At 50.8% G+C, this 21,191-nt stretch overlaps 2 protein-coding genes across 3 annotated transcripts in view; one reads left to right on the forward strand and one right to left on the reverse strand.

The window, feature by feature from the left end:
- Positions 1-1,453: 1,453 nt before the first annotated feature.
- Positions 1,454-14,285, reverse strand: LOC147824847 (uncharacterized). Its single transcript, XM_087188501.1, has 2 exons — positions 13,004-14,285; positions 1,454-11,512 (listed from the first exon to the last, which is right to left on the reverse strand). The coding sequence occupies exon 2, from the start codon at positions 9,872-9,874 to the stop codon at positions 8,657-8,659; it is 1,218 nt and encodes a 405-aa protein (XP_087044627.1). The 5' UTR covers positions 9,875-11,512; positions 13,004-14,285; the 3' UTR covers positions 1,454-8,656.
- A 15-nt stretch (positions 14,286-14,300) lies between these two features.
- The window catches only part of Pcsk6 (proprotein convertase subtilisin/kexin type 6), a 178,150-nt gene continuing 171,259 nt past the window's right edge, over positions 14,301-21,191 (forward strand). For both annotated transcript variants that reach the window (XM_021264718.2, XM_087188500.1), the window contains exon 1: positions 14,301-14,591. In XM_021264718.2, coding sequence (XP_021120377.2) covers positions 14,316-14,591 — 276 coding nt within the window. In that variant the 5' untranslated portion in view covers positions 14,301-14,315. The remainder of the gene's footprint in view (positions 14,592-21,191) is intronic.

A 21,191-nucleotide genomic window follows, 5' to 3' on the forward strand; every position in this document is an offset into this window, starting at 1 on the left:
TACCATGCTGTTTTTATCACAGTAGCTTTGTAGTATAGTTTCAAGTTCAGGATTGTGCTACCTCCTGCCATGTCTCTGTTGCTTAGAATTCCTTTTGCTATTCTAGGTCTCTTCTGGTTCCAAATGAATTTTTGGACTGTTTTCCCTAGTTCTGTGAAGTATATTGTTGGAATTTCAATCAGCATTGCATTAAATCTATATAGTATATATAAATCTATATAGTAGTTTTGGAAGTATGGCCATTTTCAATATATTGGCTCTTCCTACCCAGGATCAAGGGATGTCTTTCCATTTTCTTATATCCTCTTCAATCTCTTTTTTCAGAGTGCTGTAGTTTTCAGTATAGAGGTCTTTTGCTTCCTTTGTTAGACTGATTCCTAGATATTTCATTTTTTGGATGCTATTGTAAAAGGAATTGTTTCCCTAATTTCTCTCTCAGTGAGTCTGCTATTTGTGTATAAGAAGGATCTCATTTTTTGAGTGTTGACCTTGTATCCTGCTACTCTACTGAATCTGTCAATTAAGTCTAGAAGTCTTTTGTCAGAGTTTTTTGGGCCTTCTATGTAAAGTATCATATTGTCAGCAAATAATGACAGTTTAACTTTTTCCTTTCCTATCTTTATTCCTTTTATTTCTTTCTCTTGTCTAATTGCTGTGGCTAATGTTTCCAGAACTATATTGAACAGGAGTGGTGATAGTGGGCATCTTTGTCTTGTTCCTGATTTTAGCATGAAGGCTTTCAGTTTTTGACCATTTAGTGTGATGTTGGCTGTTGGTTTTTCATAGATTGCCTGCACAGCCTATTTTTAAATAATCAAGAAACAGTTCAATAAAATACTGCTTTGTGGGTACAATTTAACCCATGACTCAGGCCTGGGACTTTGTAACAATCTTGACATTGACAGCCTGAATATTGTCTTTGTTCTCTAGGTTCTTAGGACAGTTAATATTGAACTATAGTTAATAGGTTGCATGATAAACCAGCTTTGCAAGTCTTCAACCCTGTCCTTTCCTCTTGTACTGAAAAACCTAACATCTGAGACTACTAGACAGCGCTGTCCACATTCTGTTGGACTCCTCCCTGCAAAGGGTAGGGGTGCCCCCAGTTGTTGTTGGAGGTCCCCCATGTGTCGGTTCTCACACGCTCAGTGTATCTTGCCATGGGCACTGGGGACCTTGATACTCACAAAGCTGGAAACACTCACAGGCACCTAGTCTCACGGGGTGGATAAGGTGGGAATTCATGCAGGGTTGTCCACAGGGTCCTTATGGTCCCTCCACAGAGGACAAATGTCTTACTGATCATCAGAAAAAGCATTTTTTGGGGAAAAATAAGCAACAAGAAGATGAAGGAAAACAAATTCGAGGAGGAAAAAAACAATATTAAAGAAAACATGCTTGGGCAACTTAGTGAGACCCTGTCTCAAAATGAAATAATTTTAAAAGGGCTGAGTTCAATCCCCAGTGCTGGGTGGGGGCGGGGGTGAGGAAGGGGGAAAAAAAGAAAGAAAATAATAAAACAGAAACAAGAATTTGGGAAAGGGCTGTCTCTAGTGAGGACAACTGTCTATTCTGCTGAGTCTGAGCTTGGGAGCAGGGAGGGAAGCTGAGAGCAGGGTAAGGAGAGAATGTAACACATGTGTCAGTAATGAGGAGCTCCTGGTTCGGGTCCTCCCACCTCTACCCTTCCCTGCCACGGAGCCCACTGAGGCAGGATCAGAGAGATAGACAGGCAAAGAGGCTCTTCCCAGGTCCCCAAGCCTTTCCTAAAATACCAGCTTACACAATTTCCCCAATGTATAATGTGTCTTAGCCATCACTGTGTGCATGACTGTGGCTGCCAAGGACCCAAGGGTTTCGGTCTTTTCAGATAATTCATTCTCTCTCTCTCTCTCTCTCTCTCTCTCTCTCTCTCCCCACCCCACCCCCTTCATTTTCATTTGCTCTTGTTTTAGTATGTCTGGACGCCTAACGGGCTATATCTGAGTCCAGCAAGATACTTCTAATAGAGTGGTTTTGATTCCTGGCCCCAACAGAAGATGTTCTGTATTTTTAAACCAAAATCTTAACTTGTCAGTTATTTTTCAAATGTGAGCAACATATTTCCCTACTCAATTCTAAATTGAGCATTTGATATCCTCCATCTAGGGTTCTGAGCCTTAGCGAATAAAAATGCAGGAAAAGATGGCTGCCCCGGGATATGCTTGTCATCCTAGCTACTTGAGAAGCTGAGGCAGGAGGATCATCTAAGTTTGAAATCAGTCTGGGTAACATAGTAAGACTCCATCTAAAGCACATTTGCACTGTTTATTTGAAGTTCTAATTTGACTGGGCAGCTAGTATTTACCTGGCAAGCCTACCAAGTAAATCCTTGAATTATTCTGTAACAACTATTCGCATAAACCAGCCATTTATGTGTCTGTATTTATTGCCCAGCATTTGCCCACAGTATTCACCCAGGGTGGCACCATCTGTTTGGATGTGGCAGGTGCGTCTCAGTGAAGCTGCTTAAAAAGCTGAACCCAGGGAAGGGTTAATGGCTGGGGGGAGGGGGGGAGGGGGAGGGGTCCACTGGAAAGGAAGAGGTAGGGCTTTGCTGGAGGCAACTTTGCCAGAGACAGGGGTTGGGGTCAGGCGGGAGCAGGATTTGGTGCTGTTTTCACTGAATTTGGAACTTTTGGATTTGTCCTGGGAATCTTGAGTTCTGCTTCCTGGAGGTAGAGGAAGCCTCTGTGACAGATGTCCCCAACTTTATTTTTCTTTCAGTGCTGGGGATAGAACCCAGGACCTTGCAGATGCTAGGTAAGTGCTCTACCACTGAGCTGCCTCTCTAGCCCTTTAAAATATTATATTTTGGGACAGCATCTTGCTATACTGGCCTTGCCCTTGAGATCCTCCTGCCTCAGCCTCCCAAGTAGCTGGGATTACAGGTGTGTAATCACTCTCAGCCCCCAACTCTTCGTGAATGCTGGCCAGCATGGGAAGCTCAGCACCCCCCAGTCAGCACATGGCCTGTGGGAGAGGTTTGACCTATGAGCTCACCCTCTTAGCCCAATTCCTTCATTTTTCAGGCAAGGGAAACAAACACAGCTCAAAGAGGCGAAGGGTGGCTCCCTCAAATCAGAGCTCTGATCAGGCTTCCTTCTCTGATCTCACTCCTTACCCACTGAACTCTGCTTTCCTTTTGGTCCTGTAGCTGTTATTGCCCTCCTGTCAGAGAGGACAGGCCATGTCCTCGCGGAGCTGCGTGGGCTGAGCAGCACTCTCCACGACAGGTGAAATTCTGACTCTTCCTGCCCCCCTTCTCCCTGCCTGACAATCAAGGGAGCGGGAGCGTGCTGACTGACAGGAGGATTCATTCCTGCCAGGGAGAGAGTGGCTCGTAATTTACAGCCCTCCAGGCCAGCTTTCACCCCGTCATTAGAGACGTCTTTTTGGTCAACAGTAATACATTGCCGTATCACCAACGCTGACATAACCTGCCCCCTTTTAAGTGTACCATAATTTTTATTTTTAGGAGAATATTCATATTTGATGGCAGAGCTTATGAGCATCCAAATGCTGCTCTGGAGAGAAGATTTCTTTTTCTTTTTTAAAGGAGTAATTCAACTCCCAATGCCGGTGGTGAAACAGGCTTGATTTCTAAACATATGAAAGGGGCAGGCACTGGGGACATTCTGGACCCTGGGTAGACAGATTTGTCCTTCAGGAGGGACCCAAGGAGCAGCTGGGAATGGATCTCATCACACCAGGTCATGGTGCTGCCTTTGGGAGCAGGCGGCGAAGGAGCTGGTGCATCCAGGGACTTCTCACCCCAAGGACTGGTTCCCAAGGGCTCTGTCCCCAGCCATCCTGGTAGGAGGGGTCTGGAAGTGTGACAGCCAAAGAGCCAGGAGCAGGGTGTGCTGTAATCCCCATACTCTGGGAGGCCGAGGCAGGAGGATTCCAAGTTCTATCCCAGCCTGAGCAACTTAGTGACCGCGGGAGACCCTGTCTCAAAACTTTAAAAGAAAGACATAAAAAGGTTTGGGGATGCAGCTCATCCCCTGACTCAAGTGTGGAGACCTCAAGTTCGCCCTGCAGTACTAGGGACAAGAAATAAATAAGAGCGCGTCCAGGCAGCCCCTAGCTCTGCAGCCCCAGGTGGTTCCCAGGTGGGGTCTCAGGGCTCCAGGTCCCACCCAGCACTTCTCTCTCTGTCTCCTTTAAGGGGCAGCACTTTGGCCTGCTGGTCCCCCGGAGCTCCAGGGGAGCGCAGTCCAGGAGGGGACACAGAGAAGGACTCTGGTGACCGGCCAGGCTGCGGAGAACTCTGCCTCCTTCTCCGTCCCACCCGCTGGTCCCTCCACCTTCACTCAAGCACAGGACGAATGGGACTCCGGGTGTTGCTCAGCCTCCCGCATCTGTGCCTTCCACTCTACCCTGCACCAGAACCTTGCCAGCTCCCTTCCCAAGGCAGGTGGAGGCCTTAGGCAAGGCTCTTCCTCCATCTGCTTTCTTGTCCATGAAACAGGAGGAGCAAGAACCACAACCCAGGGCCACTGAAGTCTTGCAGAGAACTCAGTGCTCCAGAGATTCCCCCCACCCCCACCCCGCTCCTTTCTCCTGTTCCCTGCCATTGCTCTTCCCTCCTCTGCATCAGGTACATCAGGAAGGGCCAGATGCCCCTCTGTGTGGTCCTTCTAGGTCTGGGATGGGAGGGAGGGCAGCCGGGCCCTGGGCCCAGGGCACATCTGTGCTAATGAATCTGCAAACACCCACATGTCCAGAGCCATCTGTGTTACAACCAGTGATCAGATACAGCTGCACCTCTGGCCTGGTGACGGTTAACACCTTACATACGCTGTCCAAGTGGCAGCCACAAGTTGGAGCACTTTCCACTAATTTCTTTGAGGTGGACACAAATATTATGGCCATTATATGCTCAGTTGGGAAAACTGAGGCCCAGAGAGGTTAAGAGACCCAGCGGAGGTCACAGGAGGACAAGGACCTGGATGTCAACTCTAGAACCTCTCCACTAACCACAATGCTGCTCTGCCTCTCAGGCTTCTGCCCAGGCAGTTAGCTCTGCTTGGACCATTCCCTCCCATGCCGTGGGACGGGACTGGAGTGTCACTTCCCATCACACTGTCCGATGATCCTGCTGGGCACTGTGGCAAGTCCTCAGGAGCTTTGCTGAAGAGACAGTGAGTAAGAAGGTTCCAGGCTTCCCATCCACCAACGATGGGGAGAGGATCAGGCTTTCTTCTTAACGACAGTGACCACTCATGACTTGTGGCCGGTCCATGCTCAGGAGGGAGCATGATGATCCATTAGCTGACTTCTAACACAGGATCCATTTTACAGGATGGAAGAAGAAAGAGCTCAGAGGAGAAAGAAAAAAGAGTGAGAGAATTATCCCCAATCCAAATGAAGAGGGCCAGACACAAAATCATTTGAGCCACAGAAATGTTTGGTTATCAAATGTTTAACCTTTGAGAGATGACAACATAGGAGAGCAGGAATCTGAAGCATCATTGGAGAGCCAGGAATTGGACCCTGTGGCAGGCGACTGTGAGGTTCAGTGTGGCACAGCCTTCAAAGGATGAAGGACTTGGTGGGTGTCAATCCTGAAGGACAAGACGGAGGGGCTTCCTGGGGGCGCAGGTGGTACCATTGAGCAGCTATGTTCTCCCTGCTGCTACTGAGTTTGATGTCAAAAAATACATAGCAGGAATGATTTAGGCTGGGTTGGAGATTGGGGGGGAGTTTAGACTATAAATAATACCGGGGACATAAAAAGCCTCAAGAGTATTTTTGGAAGTTCTAAATCACCTCATAGATCCAAGGAAGATAGCAGGAACCACTGAGCTTTTAGCAAGCTCTAAATGTGACCGGGCATGGCCCCTCCTGCACCTGTCACATGGGTCACTCTTCTGCTGCCATTACAGCCCTTGCCGGCGTCTGCCAAACCCAGGATGCACATCTCGGGAGGTGGCAGCTTGCTGGCTGCCGGGTCCCTCTCCCCACCAGGAGGAACCATTGTTAGTCTCGTGCACTGCAGAGCAACTAAGGCAGAGGCTAAGGGCTCTCCAAGGTCACTCAGGCAGCAAGTATTGGGCTGGATTCCACATGCAGCCAAGGCCTGAGCTAAAGGCGACCCTGCAGGAAGTTCTGAAAAATCAGCAGAAAATCCCCATGGCCCAGAGAAGCAAACGCGTGCTTCTGTGTCTTGGAGACTTGGGTCCCAGGATTGGCTCTTTTCTTTCTTTCTCTCTTTCCTTCTCTTTTCTCTCTCTCTTTCTTTCTTTCTCTCTCTCTCTCTTTCTTTCTTTCTCGTATCTTCTTTCTGTCCTTCTCTCACCTAACCCAGTGACCTAGGCTTTGAACCTCTTTGTGCTCCCACAGCACCTGCTCAGGATTTCCGCTCCCACCCTGGACAGAGGGGTGCTCAGAATGAACTGAGGCCCAGAGACAGAATCTTCCTGCCTGTGGACTGTGTTCTTAGAGGCTGCTTCTGGCTGCTAGCTAGGTACAAATAGATCTTCTGTGCTTGACTCTTTCATCCCACACAGAAGAGACAACCTGGAGGGAGTGACATTCAGGATTACAGCTGGCCATTATACCTCTGAGGAATAGCAAAGCTTTAACACATTTTTTAAAACCTGTGGCATTCCTTCATAGCCTTGCCACTGATACCATCCTAGCCAACCCCTGGCACTGTGCCCCCTTTACTGTCAATGCCCCTGGCCACTGCCTACTCTCTAGCCTTCCAGCAACCCAAGCTTCCTCCTGCCTCAGGGCCTTTGCACATGCTGGCCCACTGCTGGGCATTCTGCTTGGAAAGCTCTTCCAATGGTGGGAGAGACCGTAGCCTGGAAGAGGCCTTTGTGGGAGAATGCTCCATCAGAAATTCTGTCTTGTTTGATCAGGGGTAGAGCCAGATCACTGGGTTGGAAATGTCACCTTCCATCATGAGGAATGGGGGTGGGAGACTTCACTACCAGTCAGGCATCACCCCTCATCATTGCTGGGCCCAGAAACCTAAGGCAATATGGCCACGGTGAGCAATTTGGCCTGGGACAAAGAAGGAGAGTCCAGCTGTGGGGCAGGAAGCTTCCCAGAGGGGACCTCGAGTGGCCTGCAGGGAAGATCGAGCGTGGGGGAGGGAGCCGAGAAAGGACTCCGAGGCAGCCAGGCCTGAACAGCCTGCCTGGGAGCAGCCATGAGCCCGTTGGAGGGGCAGGAAGAGCTAAAAAGACAGCGTCTGCACCAGCTGGGAGGATGGTTCCGGCAGGCTCACAGCAGTGCCTGGGAATGGGAGCTGGGGACAGCCAGAGTGTGCTGAGCCAGAGGCCACCTGGGAAGTCCTTGGGACAGCTGGGGGTGCATGAGGAGGACCTGGGCTGGACAGAGAGGGGCCTGGTCTCTGGCAGTCCCCAGTCCCCTCTCCCACCACTTTCCCTTAACTCTTGGTGCCCCTGCCACTCTGCCTTCCCTCTATCTCTCCACCACACCAAGCTTCCACCTGCTGCAGGGCCTTTGCACATGTGGGTCCACTGCTGGGTGGTCGGCCACATCTTCAGTCAGGAGAGGAACAGGCTCTGCTATCCTCAGGTTCCTTCTCTGACACTGGATCATCAATTTCCCCCAACGTAAATATTTAGTGTGGATTCTTTTTTTTCCTTAGACCTGACAGACCACTTCTCTGGCTCTTTTGGGTTCATTTCTTCAAGCTCAGCTTGAGGGTCACTTCCTCTGGGAACCCTTGACCACCCAGTCCAACACTCTTCTGGATCTGACAGGCTCCACTGTGTGCATCTGAAGGGGGTGACCATGGGGGCTTTTACAAGGGCAGGACTTCGTGCTGTGAGGGCCTGGAGTGGGGAGCAATTCTGAGCCAAGGGAGGGCTCGCTGTACTCCCGCCACGTGTGATCCTGGGTGCAGGACTGAGGGAGGGCGGGGACAGGCGCCATCTCTGGGGCACGGAGCTGCACCAGCTGGGGTGACTGCGCCGGGCATAGCGCGGGCCGCGGTGAAAGGCAGCCACTCTGGCCACCAGACTCCCTGACAGCACGGATGGACGCGGGGGGGCACTGAGATGACCTTAGGCCCTGGCTTGAGCAACGCGAGGATGGGGCTGGCGTTTACTGCGCCGGGCAGGGCGGCATGTCTGTCCATTTTGTGATACTACAGCGAAACACCTGCCGGAGGCTGGGTAACTTCATGAAGAAAGCAGGTTTATTCTGGCTCACAGTTCTGGAGGTGCAGGGTCCAGGGCCCACAGCTGTGATGGGCTTTTTGCTGCTGGCAGAGACCCCGGATGGCACAGGGGGTCACTGGGCCGTGTCTCGTCTCTCTCCGTCTCCTTATGAGCTCACCACTGTCTCATCATGGGGTTCCAACTCAGGGACTTTATCTAATTCTAATCACTTCGGAGCACCAGAGCTGGGTCAGATTTCCTCCCCTTTAACCTCTCACAGTGGGGATTATATCTAACACATGGACCTCTGGGGGACACACTGCAACCATACGGAAACTATGGGGGGCTAGTTTGGGGAGGGCGTTGGGGGAAGATCAGGAACTGGGTGTTTGTGACATTGTTGCCGTCTGGAGTTGAGGGTCAAGGTCAAAGCCAGCGATACCCACGGGGAGCCACCGGTCTGTGGTGGGTACCTAACACGATGAAGATGCTGGAACCACCAGGAGATGAGAATGGAAAGAAAAGAGAAGCCCAAGAACCAGCGAGAATGCAGTGCAGCCATGGAGACTGAGGAGCACCAACCACCAAGGCAGGAGGAGACCCGAGAAAGTGGGTGGGGCGGAGGCGGGTGCTGGGAGTCTCGGGGAAGAGGGGCGCTCGGCCGCGCCAACCCTGCAGGAAAGCCTCTTAGCACAGCCGCTGAGAACCGTCCTTGGAGTCAGCACCACCCAGGCTGCTGGTGATGGCTGATGAGAGCCACATGGATGGTGAGGCGCGGCTTGTGGAAGTGAGTTTACGAAAGAGGAGATAAACTGACAAGTGGGTGGAGACAACTCTTGTTTTGCTATAAAAGGCAGACGCAGTGGAAGAGTAGCTGGAGAGAGCGTGGCCCGTGGCGGAGAGGGGTTGGTGAGTGCGTGGAAATAACTGAGCGCGAAAGAGGTACTACGGAGAAAGGAGCATCCTGGATTGGGATGAAGCTGGAACCAGCCAAGGGGGAAGCCCTGGGGAGGCAAGGACCCACGGCCACCTGCAGCAACGCTGGGGAGGCACAGGGGGAGGCGTCTCCCTGAGAAGGAAGCTGAAGTGGGGCTGGAGGAGGGGCTGAAAGAGTCAATGAGAAGAGTGGGACTTTGGTGTGACCGCGGGAGGTGAGGAACAACGAACGTCTGTGAATCTCTATCGAGGAGGCCAGTCAGGGTGGATTCCTTTCCTCTCCACCTGCATCCAGCCACGCACGTGCAGTGCTGGGTGCATGGGGAGTTGGGTATGGCGTGACTCTTGAAGGAAGAATGAAGGGCTAGGACCTTTTCCAGAAGCCTTGCGGCCAAGGCAAGAAGAGCAACAGAGAGGGGGAAGCGTGGTGGGTTGAAAGGGCAGGAAGGATTGGAAGCTTTCTTGGGGCTCGGGGCAGGGGGCTCTGCGGCTGAGGGAAAGGACCTAGAAATGAATGAATGGAAGGGCCAGGATCTTGCCAGAACAAGATCTTGCAGAGGACAGAGTTCCCTGGGCACCTGGGCAGGTGAGGAGCAGCACGGTGCTTGCGCCCTCTGGCTTCTTTCCTTGCGGGAAGAGAGGCCACAGGCCCCAGACCTGGCTGGGAAGAGCCTGAACAGCCAATTGCTCAGCCCCAGCAGGCCACTTCGTTTACACAGGCATGTGGCATCTTCCCCATCATCGGTTACCGGCATACACAGCCTCTCAGAACTATTCTTCTGTTCGAGGAGTAAATTTCCAGCTCTTCTCTCCCACTGTTACTGCTAGTGCCCCCTTCCCACTCCATTCCCAGCCTTGCTCTGCCAGCGCCCCTGCGGAGGGAGCCCAAGTCCCTCACCCCCTCGCACTTCGGGAGAGCGCTCAGGCAGTGAGCTTGAAGCCCACCCTGGAGTCACGGAATGTTTTCACACAGGAAGGGGGTAAAACGCAACTGGATCCTAGTGGTCTGCTTGGTGTGGAGCTGGGGGAACTGGGGAAGGTGAGAGCTGCAGTTGCTTACAGCTGATTTGGGTTGGCATTTAATTTACTGAATGCATCCTAAGTAATACTTGTGCCTTCCTTCCTTCTGTCTTATTCCCCTTCCTTTGTTCTTTTCCTCCCCACTCCCTTTGGCCCTCCCTCCCTCCTTCCTTTCCTTTCCCCTTTTCAATAACATTTGGGGTCTGCTGTGTGCCTACCAGGATCCATATGAAGGCGATACAACAGAATAGACAAGAGGAGGGGCTGGGCCACTGGGGACCCACCCAGCAGCCTTCCTGGAGCTGCCTCCTACTGGCAGAATCCTGGTTTTGCTCAATCTGGGGCAGCGTTGTGTTGGGGGAATGTTTCTCCAGGAGGACAACAAAACAGATCCAAAGCAGCCTGGGTAACCTTGCCTGTGTTGTCAATGATTCGATCACTATGGAGGGAGGGCCGTGACCCAGTTCTGGTCAGTGGAGCCTGAGAGGAAGCGGGTTGGGAGTTTGGGGTATGTCATCTAGGAGATAAAAGACATTTAAGAGACAGAAGGTTGCTCCTTCCCTTTCCTCCTGTCTTGAAAAGGTCTGGCACTCCAATCCATGGAGTCATCGAGGAATAGGAGGGAAACTGAGACAGAGCATAGGAAAGCAGCCGAGTCCTGGTCTGCCTGTGTGCTGAATGAACCACCTCAGACCCCCCTACCCCCAGATTCCTGTGCTTGAACTAATGAGCTGTCCTGATTGCTGGTGCTCCTGTCAGTTGGGCATTCTAGTATTTTGTAACCAAAAATGCGGCAAGTGCTACAGCAGGAAGAAAATAAACAATTATGTGTAGCTCTGAGTCTTCTGGAAATTAGGGCAAAAAGAGAAGTGAGATGAAATGCAGAGCTCTTATTCATCGAGAGTTTTGCCCCTAAATTCCGTGTTTGACACCAACTTTCTACCTGGGAGTTTATGGATGGGACACTGAATACACAACTGCTAGATCCAAGATAATGGTTCTGCAAGAAAAGTAGTTTTCCCAAGACCCCCACCCCGTCTTCTTCCCTCCAGTACTGGGGATTGTACCTAGGGTCTTTGCACTGAGCTATATCCCCGGCCTTTTTTCCATTTTTTACTTTTACACAGCTGTGAGCTCCACAGAGGCACTGAGCCTGCAGCCCCGGTGCCCACCATTTTTGCGGCGCTTACTGGTCCCCAGGCACGGGACAGGGGAACTGCACCAGTCACCTCCTGTGGTCCTCACCGTACCCTGCAAGATGACAACAGAAGGAGACGAAGAACTTGCCCGAGGTTGCCCAGAAGTAAGTGATGTGGCGAAACTTCTCCAGACGTGGTGCCCATCAGATGTTCTTTGAGGTCCCACCTTGGCCACTGAAACCAGCACATTCTTAAAAGCACAGTTTTTCAGCAAAGTGTTTATTGCCTAAATTTAGGTAACTAAATCAAACTTAATTTCAAAGTACACTAGATAGAGGCTGTGCAAAATCTTTGACTGTCCAGTGGCGTTGGCTGAATGGGTATTGCCAGGCCCCAGCTGGGCAGCCCTGTACTTGCTGTAAAGGGAGCAGCCCTGGGTAGAAGAGCACATCATTGTTTGCCAGCTGCCCAGCAACTCCTCCACCTCTTTGCTGGTTTGGGAACTTTCTAGCATGCATATCACATCTCTATTTACATTTACTGGCTCCTGAGATACAGCCAGGCTCCAATCACCTTTCTGGTCCATGTTTTGTCCCTTCCCAGGCTGCCTACCTCAGTCTATGGGAGCAGCAGGCCCCCTACCCCAGAGTGGTGTGGACCTCCAGGGCCAGCTGGTAAGCGGCAGCCAGAGTGGGTAATAAATCCCCTCCCTTCAAGAGGAGGAGCCAAGTTTTATTACAGATCCTATCGCAATGCAAAGGGCTGGTACCATGATTGAGTTAATCCTGTCCTAGTGTAAATCGATAGGAAACTCACAGGAGGCAATTAGATTTAGGAAGCTGATTTGAGGAAGCTGGTCTTCCTACAATGTTGGAGGCAAGCTACAGCCCAGGCGCTTCTACCACACGTGGAAAGTTTATCCCCAGAGGAAGAGGACCAAGCTTATTAATAAAATAAATTCAGATCTCTCCAAATAAAAATTCAGATGTGTTTTAGTCTCTTCTCAGTTCAGTACACTGAATCCCTTGATCTACCAAATTATTATGGAAAAACCCTTATCTCTGCCTGTCAAAATCACTGTTGTCATGGGAGTACCCTCTTGGGAGGCACGAGCCACTTCATCATCACATGGATTATGTGGAGTAGGCTATATCTTAGAGTGGGCCACATATTAAATAAGTGCAACATGGGATGTGGGATGAATCTGAGTGACAGGCTGGCCAACCAGGGGCAGAAAGAGGACAAATATTGCCCAGATGGATTGCTGGAAAGAGACAGGGCAAGGTCTCTAACTCTACCCAACTCAGCACAGTGTCCCTTCACTGTGGGCCAGGTGGCTGGGCAGGGAAAGGGTGAGGGTTCTGGGTATTGTCTGTGCCCAACAGGTGTGGCACGTTCTCCTCTAGGGTTGGCCAGTTTGCGTCAGGGCCTCAAGCCTTTCCAGAGGGCAGGTGCTGGCGAGCATCCAGCCATGACACAAGGAGCCTGTATTCTGAAGCCTGGGGTAGGTCTGGAGCAACTGCCCAGGGAGATGACCCCACTCGGCCAGGGAAGAGAAGCCACTGAAGGTGTGGCTGGTGCAGAAGAGGGAAGGCCACTGAGACACAGATCCCTAGGTTCCAAGAGGAGCCCCTGGCAGAAGCCCTTGGGAATAGGGATTTGGCCTGTCTGGGTTGGGCCTCCTACCACACCTCCCGTTCTCCCACCTCTATTAGGGTGACTCACCTGCTGATCGGATGAATCATGTGGGTTATGAAACCCCAGGACTCCTGGAGCTGAAAAGGACCTCAGGTAGCCATCTCTGCAGATCGTGTCCTCTCTCTGCCCCTTCCTGCCCCCGGCAGCCACCTCTACCTGCTACTTTACAGACTCAAGCAAGTGAAAACCCTGCACAGCCCCGGAATAAACCTGACTGCTCCTGGCTCTGAACATCAGATGAACAGTTTCTTCCCACTTCAGGCCTGCTCTGCCTTTTTTGTTTTTTTGCCTCCTGTATGATTCAAGCTGTTTGCTTTCTGCATGGGGCCAACTGGGACCAATGGGTCCCAAGAGGGAAGAGAGAAGAGCCCTCGGAGGCCCCCTCACCTGCCACTGCCTGTTCACGGTGTGAACCCGTCCATCACTCTCCAGGGTGCTCCAAATAATTGTCTACTGGATGCCAGGCTGCTGCAGGCGGCAGAGCGAGGATGATTCAACTCACTTTCCCACTGGTTGGTCCCAGCTCAGAGGGTGCTTTCAAGAGTATACACAATCTAGTGAACACCTACCACGTGGCAGGCCCTGGGCTCATCAAAACAAAAGGTTGTTGGCAGCTGACTACAAGGCAGGAGCTGACCTCATCCTGAAAACAGCCCTGTGGGAGTAGGTAGCATTGTGACCCCCACTTTACAGTTGGAGCGCCCTCTCGGTAAGGGCTTGCCAAGATCACAGAAAGGCCAAGTCCTCCTTGGGGATTCACCGTACACACCCTGTTCGGGGCTGGGTCTCCTTAAGCCCTGCTAGGCGCCCACATGCGAGGGCTTTCCTGAGAGCTTTACCCCTAGGACCCTGCACACTTACTTGCCAGTCCTCTGCGGCCGGAAGGCTGCCTGCCCTAGAGGAAGGCCAACACCCCCGGGCGCAGCCCCCAGGTGCGCGGGCACTGGGAAAGCGTCGGCCTGGCCAGGTCCGGGAGGGGAGGACTCACCTATGAGCCCTGGGCAGGGCCCTCCGGACTCCCTGCCGGACGTGCCTGCGGAGGCTGCCGCTCCGGGCAGCCCTGTGGCCCGAGGGCCCCAAAAGTCTGCGGAGAAGTTCCCTGGAGGCGGGCGTCTCGCGAGCCGGGGTTGATCGCGGGCCCCAGCTCCGGGGCGCAAGAGCTCGAGCCCAGGGCGCCACCGGGACGCGCGGGCGGGAACGCGCCGCGGCCGCCGCCTCCTCCTCCTCCCTCGCTCCCGCCCGCGGCGGCGGCGCTTCCCCCGCGCGGAGCGGCTTTAAAAGGCGACACCCCACCCCCCGGCGCACTCGCCGCCTGGGCGCCGCGCGAGCAGCCGCTGCCATGCCTCCGCGCGCGCCACCCGCGCCCGGGCCCCGGCCGCCGCCGCCCCGGGCCGCCGCCGCCGCCGGGGACGCGGGGGACGCAGGGGACACCGGGCTCCGGCCGCTCGCGCCGCCCGCCTGGCGCTGGCTGCTGCTGCTTGCGCTGCCCACCGCCTGCTCCGCGCCGCCACCGCCGCGCCCCGTCTACACCAACCACTGGGCAGTGCAAGTGCTGGGCGGCCCGGCCGCCGCCGACCGCATGGCCGCCGCGCACGGCTACCTCAACTTGGGCCAGGTGAGTGCGGCCCGGCCCGCGCCCAAACTTTCCCGGCCGCCGCGGGCACGCGCGAGGGCCGCCTCGCCGCCTCTGCTCCCGCTGCGTGGGAAGGCGCCCCGGAGCGCGCCCTCGGGGGCCACGGAGGCGCCCCACCATGAGGACCGGGTGGCCCTCGGTCCCCAGGTGCTGCCGCCCGGCTCCAGCGTGGGAAGTGAGTGTGGCCTCGGAGGTGGCCGGGGCGCGGACACCTGCCCGGCTGCGCGGGAGCAGGAGCTGCCCGGACCCTCGCGCTCTACCATCCGTGCCACCCTCGGTATCCACCGAGCGCTCCATAGCCTCCGAACCCCGGTCCACCACGCCGGCCCTTCTACCCTCGATGGCGACCCAGGGCCCCGGCCCGATGTGCACGCCAGGGCGGCAGCTTCTGGTTAGGTGACAGCGAGTGGTCTGCAGTCTCTGGTCTCGCTTTTCCTCCGGGTCCACGGCTCCCTGGTGGCAGGGTGCTCCAGTGCCTGCACCTGGCAGCTGAGTCTGGGTCGGGAAGGTTCTCAGGATACTGCAGGACCAGCAGCCGCGTCCAGGGACCGGCACACCGGGCTCCGCTCCTCCTTTAAATCTCCCTAGGCACGGAGGGAAGATGCGTTGTATCTGGACTCAGGCAACAGTTTGAATGGCAGCTGTCTGCGTATTGCTGTGTGGCCTTAGTCAAGTCATTTCCCTTGCTCCGTCATCCGTAGGTCTGGTGGTACTGCTACTGGGCGTTGTTGCTGGGAGGACACAATGATGTATGGAAGCAAAGCGCTGGTCGGGGAGGCAGGAGCATGTCCCCCTTCCCTGTGGCCTTCACTGTCACCATTGCTGTCCTTTAGCAGAAGAGGTCAAGCCTTGGCCTGGAAGGCGGCATGGCTGGAAAGGACTGCCAGGGCTGTCCCCTTTGCCTGGAAACCCTGTGGAGGGGCGGTGGGAGGGGTGATCCCCATGCATGGCCCATGTGGGCACCTCTGCAGGCTGGAGTGTGGGTCACCTCAGCCCACCAACTGCACACTGGAAGATCAAGCGAAGCACTGCTTCCTAACTCCAACCCAGGTACCAGATGGCGGTAAATTTAGTTTCATCATTACCCCTGACAAGCCAGCAAAGGGCAGTGGGCCCTGATCTAAAGGACACATCCTCTTCCTTCCAAGCGGTGCTGTGCTGTGGATGAGAGGTGTGGGGCCTCCTTGGAAGGCAGGTTCTACCCTGAGAGATCACTTTCACAAAGCGGGTCAGAGTGTATCTGAAAAAACACAATCGCGGCTTTTGTTAAAAGAAAAATATATCTGAGCCACTCAAGTCCCCTCAAATGCCCTGCGATTGAGGGTTCTGCCTTTGCGCAGTGGTAACTTTCTCTGTGTGGCTTATGTGGCTGATGGGGCTGAGTGAAGAAGGTGCTCCTCCTGTTTGCTTGGGGGCTCTGACTCCTGCCACACTCTGCTGCTTGCTCTTCAGCCAAAAGTGCCAGCTAAGAGGCGGAGTGCCTGGGCTTGGGGGATCCCGTAATGAAGTGAGCAGAAGGGAGCTGAAGTTGGGCTGTGAGGTCTTGGACATTTCGAGAGGCAGCGAGGCTCTAACCCCCCCGCCTTGAAATTCCTGTCCCTGGAAATAAAAATGCCCAGCACCCGGAATTATCTGGATCACCTTTGGATCACCTGGCAGACTCACTGAGTAGCTCAAGAAGGAAGCCTGCTTTCTTGGTGTTTCCTCTGGACGAGAAGGCTCCCCCTGCGTACTTACTCTTAACGTGGGACCCTTTGGGGTGTCCCTAAGGGTCTCCCCAGCTCTGCACGTGCAGCTAGGTGGACTCCCCCACACCCTGGTCACCTAGCTTGGGAGGCATGGTGCTGGCAGGGACCCAGCGAGATGTTCACAAAGTGAGGGGTATCTGGCCGGGGACAGGAGCTGTCTCAAAGACATGGGTGTGATTACTCAAGGGGGGCTATTACTCTTGATTCCCAAGTCAACTTTTCTCTCCCTGCCTCTAAGTGCACTGCTAATGTGGAAAGGGCCTGGAGCTCTCCAACCTCTACCCACTCAATCAGAACTCTTTAAAAACCTTATTGCCTTTTTTCAGCCAGGAGAATTTGTGACTCATAAATAAGATGTGGATGTTATTAGCTTTGATTTATAGATGAGTAGACCGGGTGAAGCCGGGGAGGGAAGCTGTTGGCGTTCACACGGTAAGCGTGTGTGTCACCTCTGACAATTACCCTCCCTGCACTTTGTCTCCTGCTGTATTCTCTGGTCTGAGGTCTCCTTTGTGTGGCTCTCTCCAAACCCTTAATGGGCAATTAGTGCAGTGCTCTGTACCTGCCTGAGTCACAGGCCTGGCTTGCTCACCTGGTGACTGTGGCTGTGCTTGAAGTCCTTGCTTGATTGTGTTACTTTCTTTCACACCACTGGTAACCCAATTCAGTTTATTTAACATAGTCCAAAGTTAATTTAGAAAGTGGTTATTCACCCTTCTTGAATTGGGGATCCTTTTCAGAGCCTGATGCAGACTCTGGATCCTTTCCATTAAAAAGCACGCATTATCAGGAATAAGACAAGCTGTCTACTTTTTGCTCTTCTAGTCGTCATTCCAGATAATGCAAAAAGATAAAATAATAAAAACTGGGAAGAATCAAATGTCATTACTGACAGGTAACATAACTAGCTACATGGGGAATCCAGGAGAACCAGAGATTAGCAAGTAGAACTAATCTGAGCGTGTGATCATCGCTAGCTACCTGTCCATCAGTAGCATCTGAGAAGACAAAAGAAGTTATAATTCATCCTAGCATAAAAGCTATAAGACAGAAGCTATAGGGATAAATCTAAAAAGGAAACATTTATGGAGAAACTCATGATATTTTTGAAAGGTGCAGGGCCTTGCCTGTGCCAGGCAAGTGCTCTGACACTGAGCTACATCTTCAGCCCCTGAAAATTTCAGAACATTTAAAGGGAGGTTTTAGTAAAGAAAGTGAATAAATAGAAAGATATATTGTGTACATATATGGGAGGACTCAATGTCATAGTTGCCTCCAAATTAACCTGTTAACTCTGCATACTCTTGTTTAATCCCCAATAGGATCGTATGTGGAATATGAAATCCACAGATAAATTCTAGAGTCCATATGGAGGAGTAAAGTTGAAGAATACTTCAGATAAGTCTGAGAAAGAAGAATGAAGAAGGAATCACAAGTTTTCCAATGGCCTAGTGGTGGTCCAGCTCCTCAGAGGAAGGGACCTACACTCAAGCAAGGTCTAGGAAGCCCATGTGTTCAAAAAATTACATATGGATGGGAAAGATGGGCCTTTTATATAACAAGTGGAGTTGGGAGAAGCAACTCCACATGGAGAAACAGGTTCTCACCTCACCGCACAATAAATTCCAGATAGGGTTAAAGGCCTGGGTGTACATAAAACTTTATAAAAAAGTATAGTGGTAAACCTTTATGACATCGAAGAGGAAAGGAATTCTTATACAAGGTGCAAAAAGAAACTTATGCAAAAAGGAAGAGATGATGCATTAAAATAATAGCCGGGCATAGTGGCCCGTTTCTCTAATCCCAGCACTTGGCAGGTTAAGGCAGGACAATCACTATGAGTTTGAGGTCACCCTGGGCTACATGGTGAGTTCAAGGATAGCCCTGGACTACTTAGTGAGACCCTATCTCAAAAAGAAAGAATGCATTATAATAACTGCTAGACATGGTGGTGGATGTCTGTGATCCTGACACTCTCGGAGGCTGAAGCAGGATGATTGTAAGTTCAACCCCATTCTGGGCAACATAGCAACTTGGTGAGATCCTGTCTCAGAAAGGGGAAGTGGGAGAGGGGGAGAAGGGAAAGAAAAAAGTGTGAGAAAAGAAAGAAAAAACAGAAACAAAGTTTTTTTGTAAATAGGGAGGGGTGGAGAGGTGGAAGGGAGGGAAGGGGAATGGGGAAAAAAGAAGAACCAAGATATGTCATGTGGAGGTACAAGTTCCCAGTGGTGAATGTGATCATATCGTATACCAATAAACTTAATTTTAAAAAAAGAGAGAGGGCAGGAATGTGGCTCATTGTGAAGCCCTGGGTTCAGTTCTTAGAACTGCCAAACAAACACACAAAAATAAATAAAATAGCTACTTTTCCTAGTTTATTACTTGCTTTTGAATTCTATTTTTGAATTCTGCAAAGGCATCCTAACAGTAATAGGCTAGAAAAAGTAGCTATGACATGTAACAAACAGATTAGTATATAGGTTATTTTAAAAACTGTAAACCAATGAGAGAAAAATAAATGCCAGGTAGAATAATGGGGAAGTGTAGGAGTAGAGAATTCACAAGAGGAAGCCAAAATGGCCAATTACACAGAAAAGGTGCTGAGCCTTTGGGAGTCTCACAAGGCAGCTGCAGGCAGAAGTGAGAGACCATTTCGCCTCCACCCATCGGATTGGCAAGGGCAGAGCAGTGTTAGCACCAGGAGGCCAGGAGGCAGAGCAGCGAGCACGCTGTGTTGCAGCTGGTGGAAACCAGTACCTGTGCTTTGGGAGTCTTTTGGTGACTGGGGAGGGTGTGTTACAGCCTGCCTGTGTCTAGGCTCGTACCGGAGAAACTGTTACCTGTATGTGCAGGGAGGCTTTAACGTTTTAGTCTTTATTTGATCATTTTATTTGGAAAACAGAGACCACAGAGCCCTCCTGCCCTGGAGAGAAGATGGGTCAGGAGTCACAGGCCAAACTGCTGCTTTGTTTTTCCAGACTGCTGCTTTGTTTTTCCAGACTGCTTTTTAAAAAATGTATTCTTTTGTAAACTTTTATTTATTTTTATTTGTACATATTTGCAGTACTTGCTGATTACATTCATCACGTGGAGTTGGCACATGGACATGATTCATTTAACTCTTTCGTTTCCTTCCCCTCCCATCCCACCCTGTTCCCTCCAGCTGTTGCCCCCTTCACATTTGCAAGAGCTCTGTTTCCTTTTTTCTTTAGATCTTTTTTGTCCCTTTCCCCCCTCCCTTCTTCCCCTCTCCCTCCATCTCTTGTTCTTCCTTCTTAAAAAACATCTCCCTACTTCCTACTATTTTTATTTTGCTCTTTATTTATATTTTGGCTTTCCCATATATGAGAAAACACGTAATATTTAAACTTGTGTGTCTGATTTATTTCACTTAACATTATGGTCTCGAGGTGCATCCATTTTCCTGCAAATGGCTCCAGTTTAAGGCAGCGTAGTACTGCACTCTGTATAAGTACCACGTTTTCTTTATCCATTCATGTGTTGATGGACATATAGGTTGTTTACGAGATTTCGCTATTATGAGTTGTGCTGCTATAAACATGGGTATGCATGGGTCACTGTAATATGATGTCTTTAACTTTTTCAGGAAAACACCTAGAAGGAGAATAGTTGGATCCCATGGGATTTTTAGTTTTGGAGTCTTGAGAAACCTCTACACTGATTTCCATAGTGGCTGTGTTAGTTCACGTTCCCACCGACAGTGTAGAAGGGCTCCTTTTCCTCCACAGCCTTGTCAGCACTTGTTATTTGATTTATTGATGATGGCTATTTTTTCTGGAGTAAGATGGTATCTCAGTGTTGTTTTAATTTGCATTAAATGCTCAGTGATGTTGGACATTTTTTCATATGTTTACTGGCCACCTGTGCTTCTGAGAAGTGTCTGTCCGAATCAGCTGCCCCCTTTTATTGAATCTTTTATTTTGGAAGGGTCTAATTTTTTGACTCTTTTATATATTCTCTCCATCCGAGCGATAGCTGACAAATACTTTTTCCCATTATATAGGTTGTCTCTTCACTCTGTTGGTTGTTTCCTTTGCTCTGTAAAGGTTTTTTAATGTGATATGATATGATCCCATTTGTTGATTCTTGGTATCATTTCTTGTGCCACTGGGGTCTGTTCAGAGAGTCGTTGCCTATGCCTGTGTCTTCAACAGTTTTACCTATTTTATATTCCAGCAGATTGAATGTTTCTACTTTAACATTTAGATCTTTGATTCATTTTTATTTTAGTTTAGAACATGGTGAAATATGTGGATCTAGACTCAAACTTCTGCATGTAGATATTCAATATTCTCAGCACCATTTATTAAAGAGGCTATCTTTCTTTCTAGTATATGTTTTTGACGACTTTGTCGAAGAGCAAATATCTGAATGTGACTGGCATTTCTGCATCCTTTATTCTGTTCCATTGATCTCCACATCTGTTTTCATGCCAGTACCATGCTGTTTTTATCATTGTAGCTTTGTAATATAACTTCATATCTGGGATTGTGATGCTTTGCTGTGTCAAACAGAATTGCTTTTGCTGCATTGGGTCTCTTTTGGTTCTATATGAGTTTTAAGATTGTTTTCTCTAGATCTGTGAGGAATGCTATTAGCATTTCGACTGGGATTGCATTAAACCTGTATATCAGTTTTGGAAGTAGAGCCATTTTGACTGTATTAATTCTGCCTACGCAGGAACATGGGACTGCTTTCCATTTTCTGCTGTCCTCTTTGATCTTCTTTTTCAGAGTGATGTAATTTTCGCCGTACAGGTCTTTCATTTCCTTTGTTAAATTAATTCCTAAGTATTTGATTTTTCTTGATGGTA

This window comes from Heterocephalus glaber, unplaced genomic scaffold (assembly GCF_053883595.1).
Source record: "Heterocephalus glaber isolate CG9 unplaced genomic scaffold, H.glaber_assembly_v1.0 deba00001531, whole genome shotgun sequence".
NCBI classification, from domain to species: Eukaryota; Metazoa; Chordata; class Mammalia; order Rodentia; family Bathyergidae; genus Heterocephalus; species Heterocephalus glaber.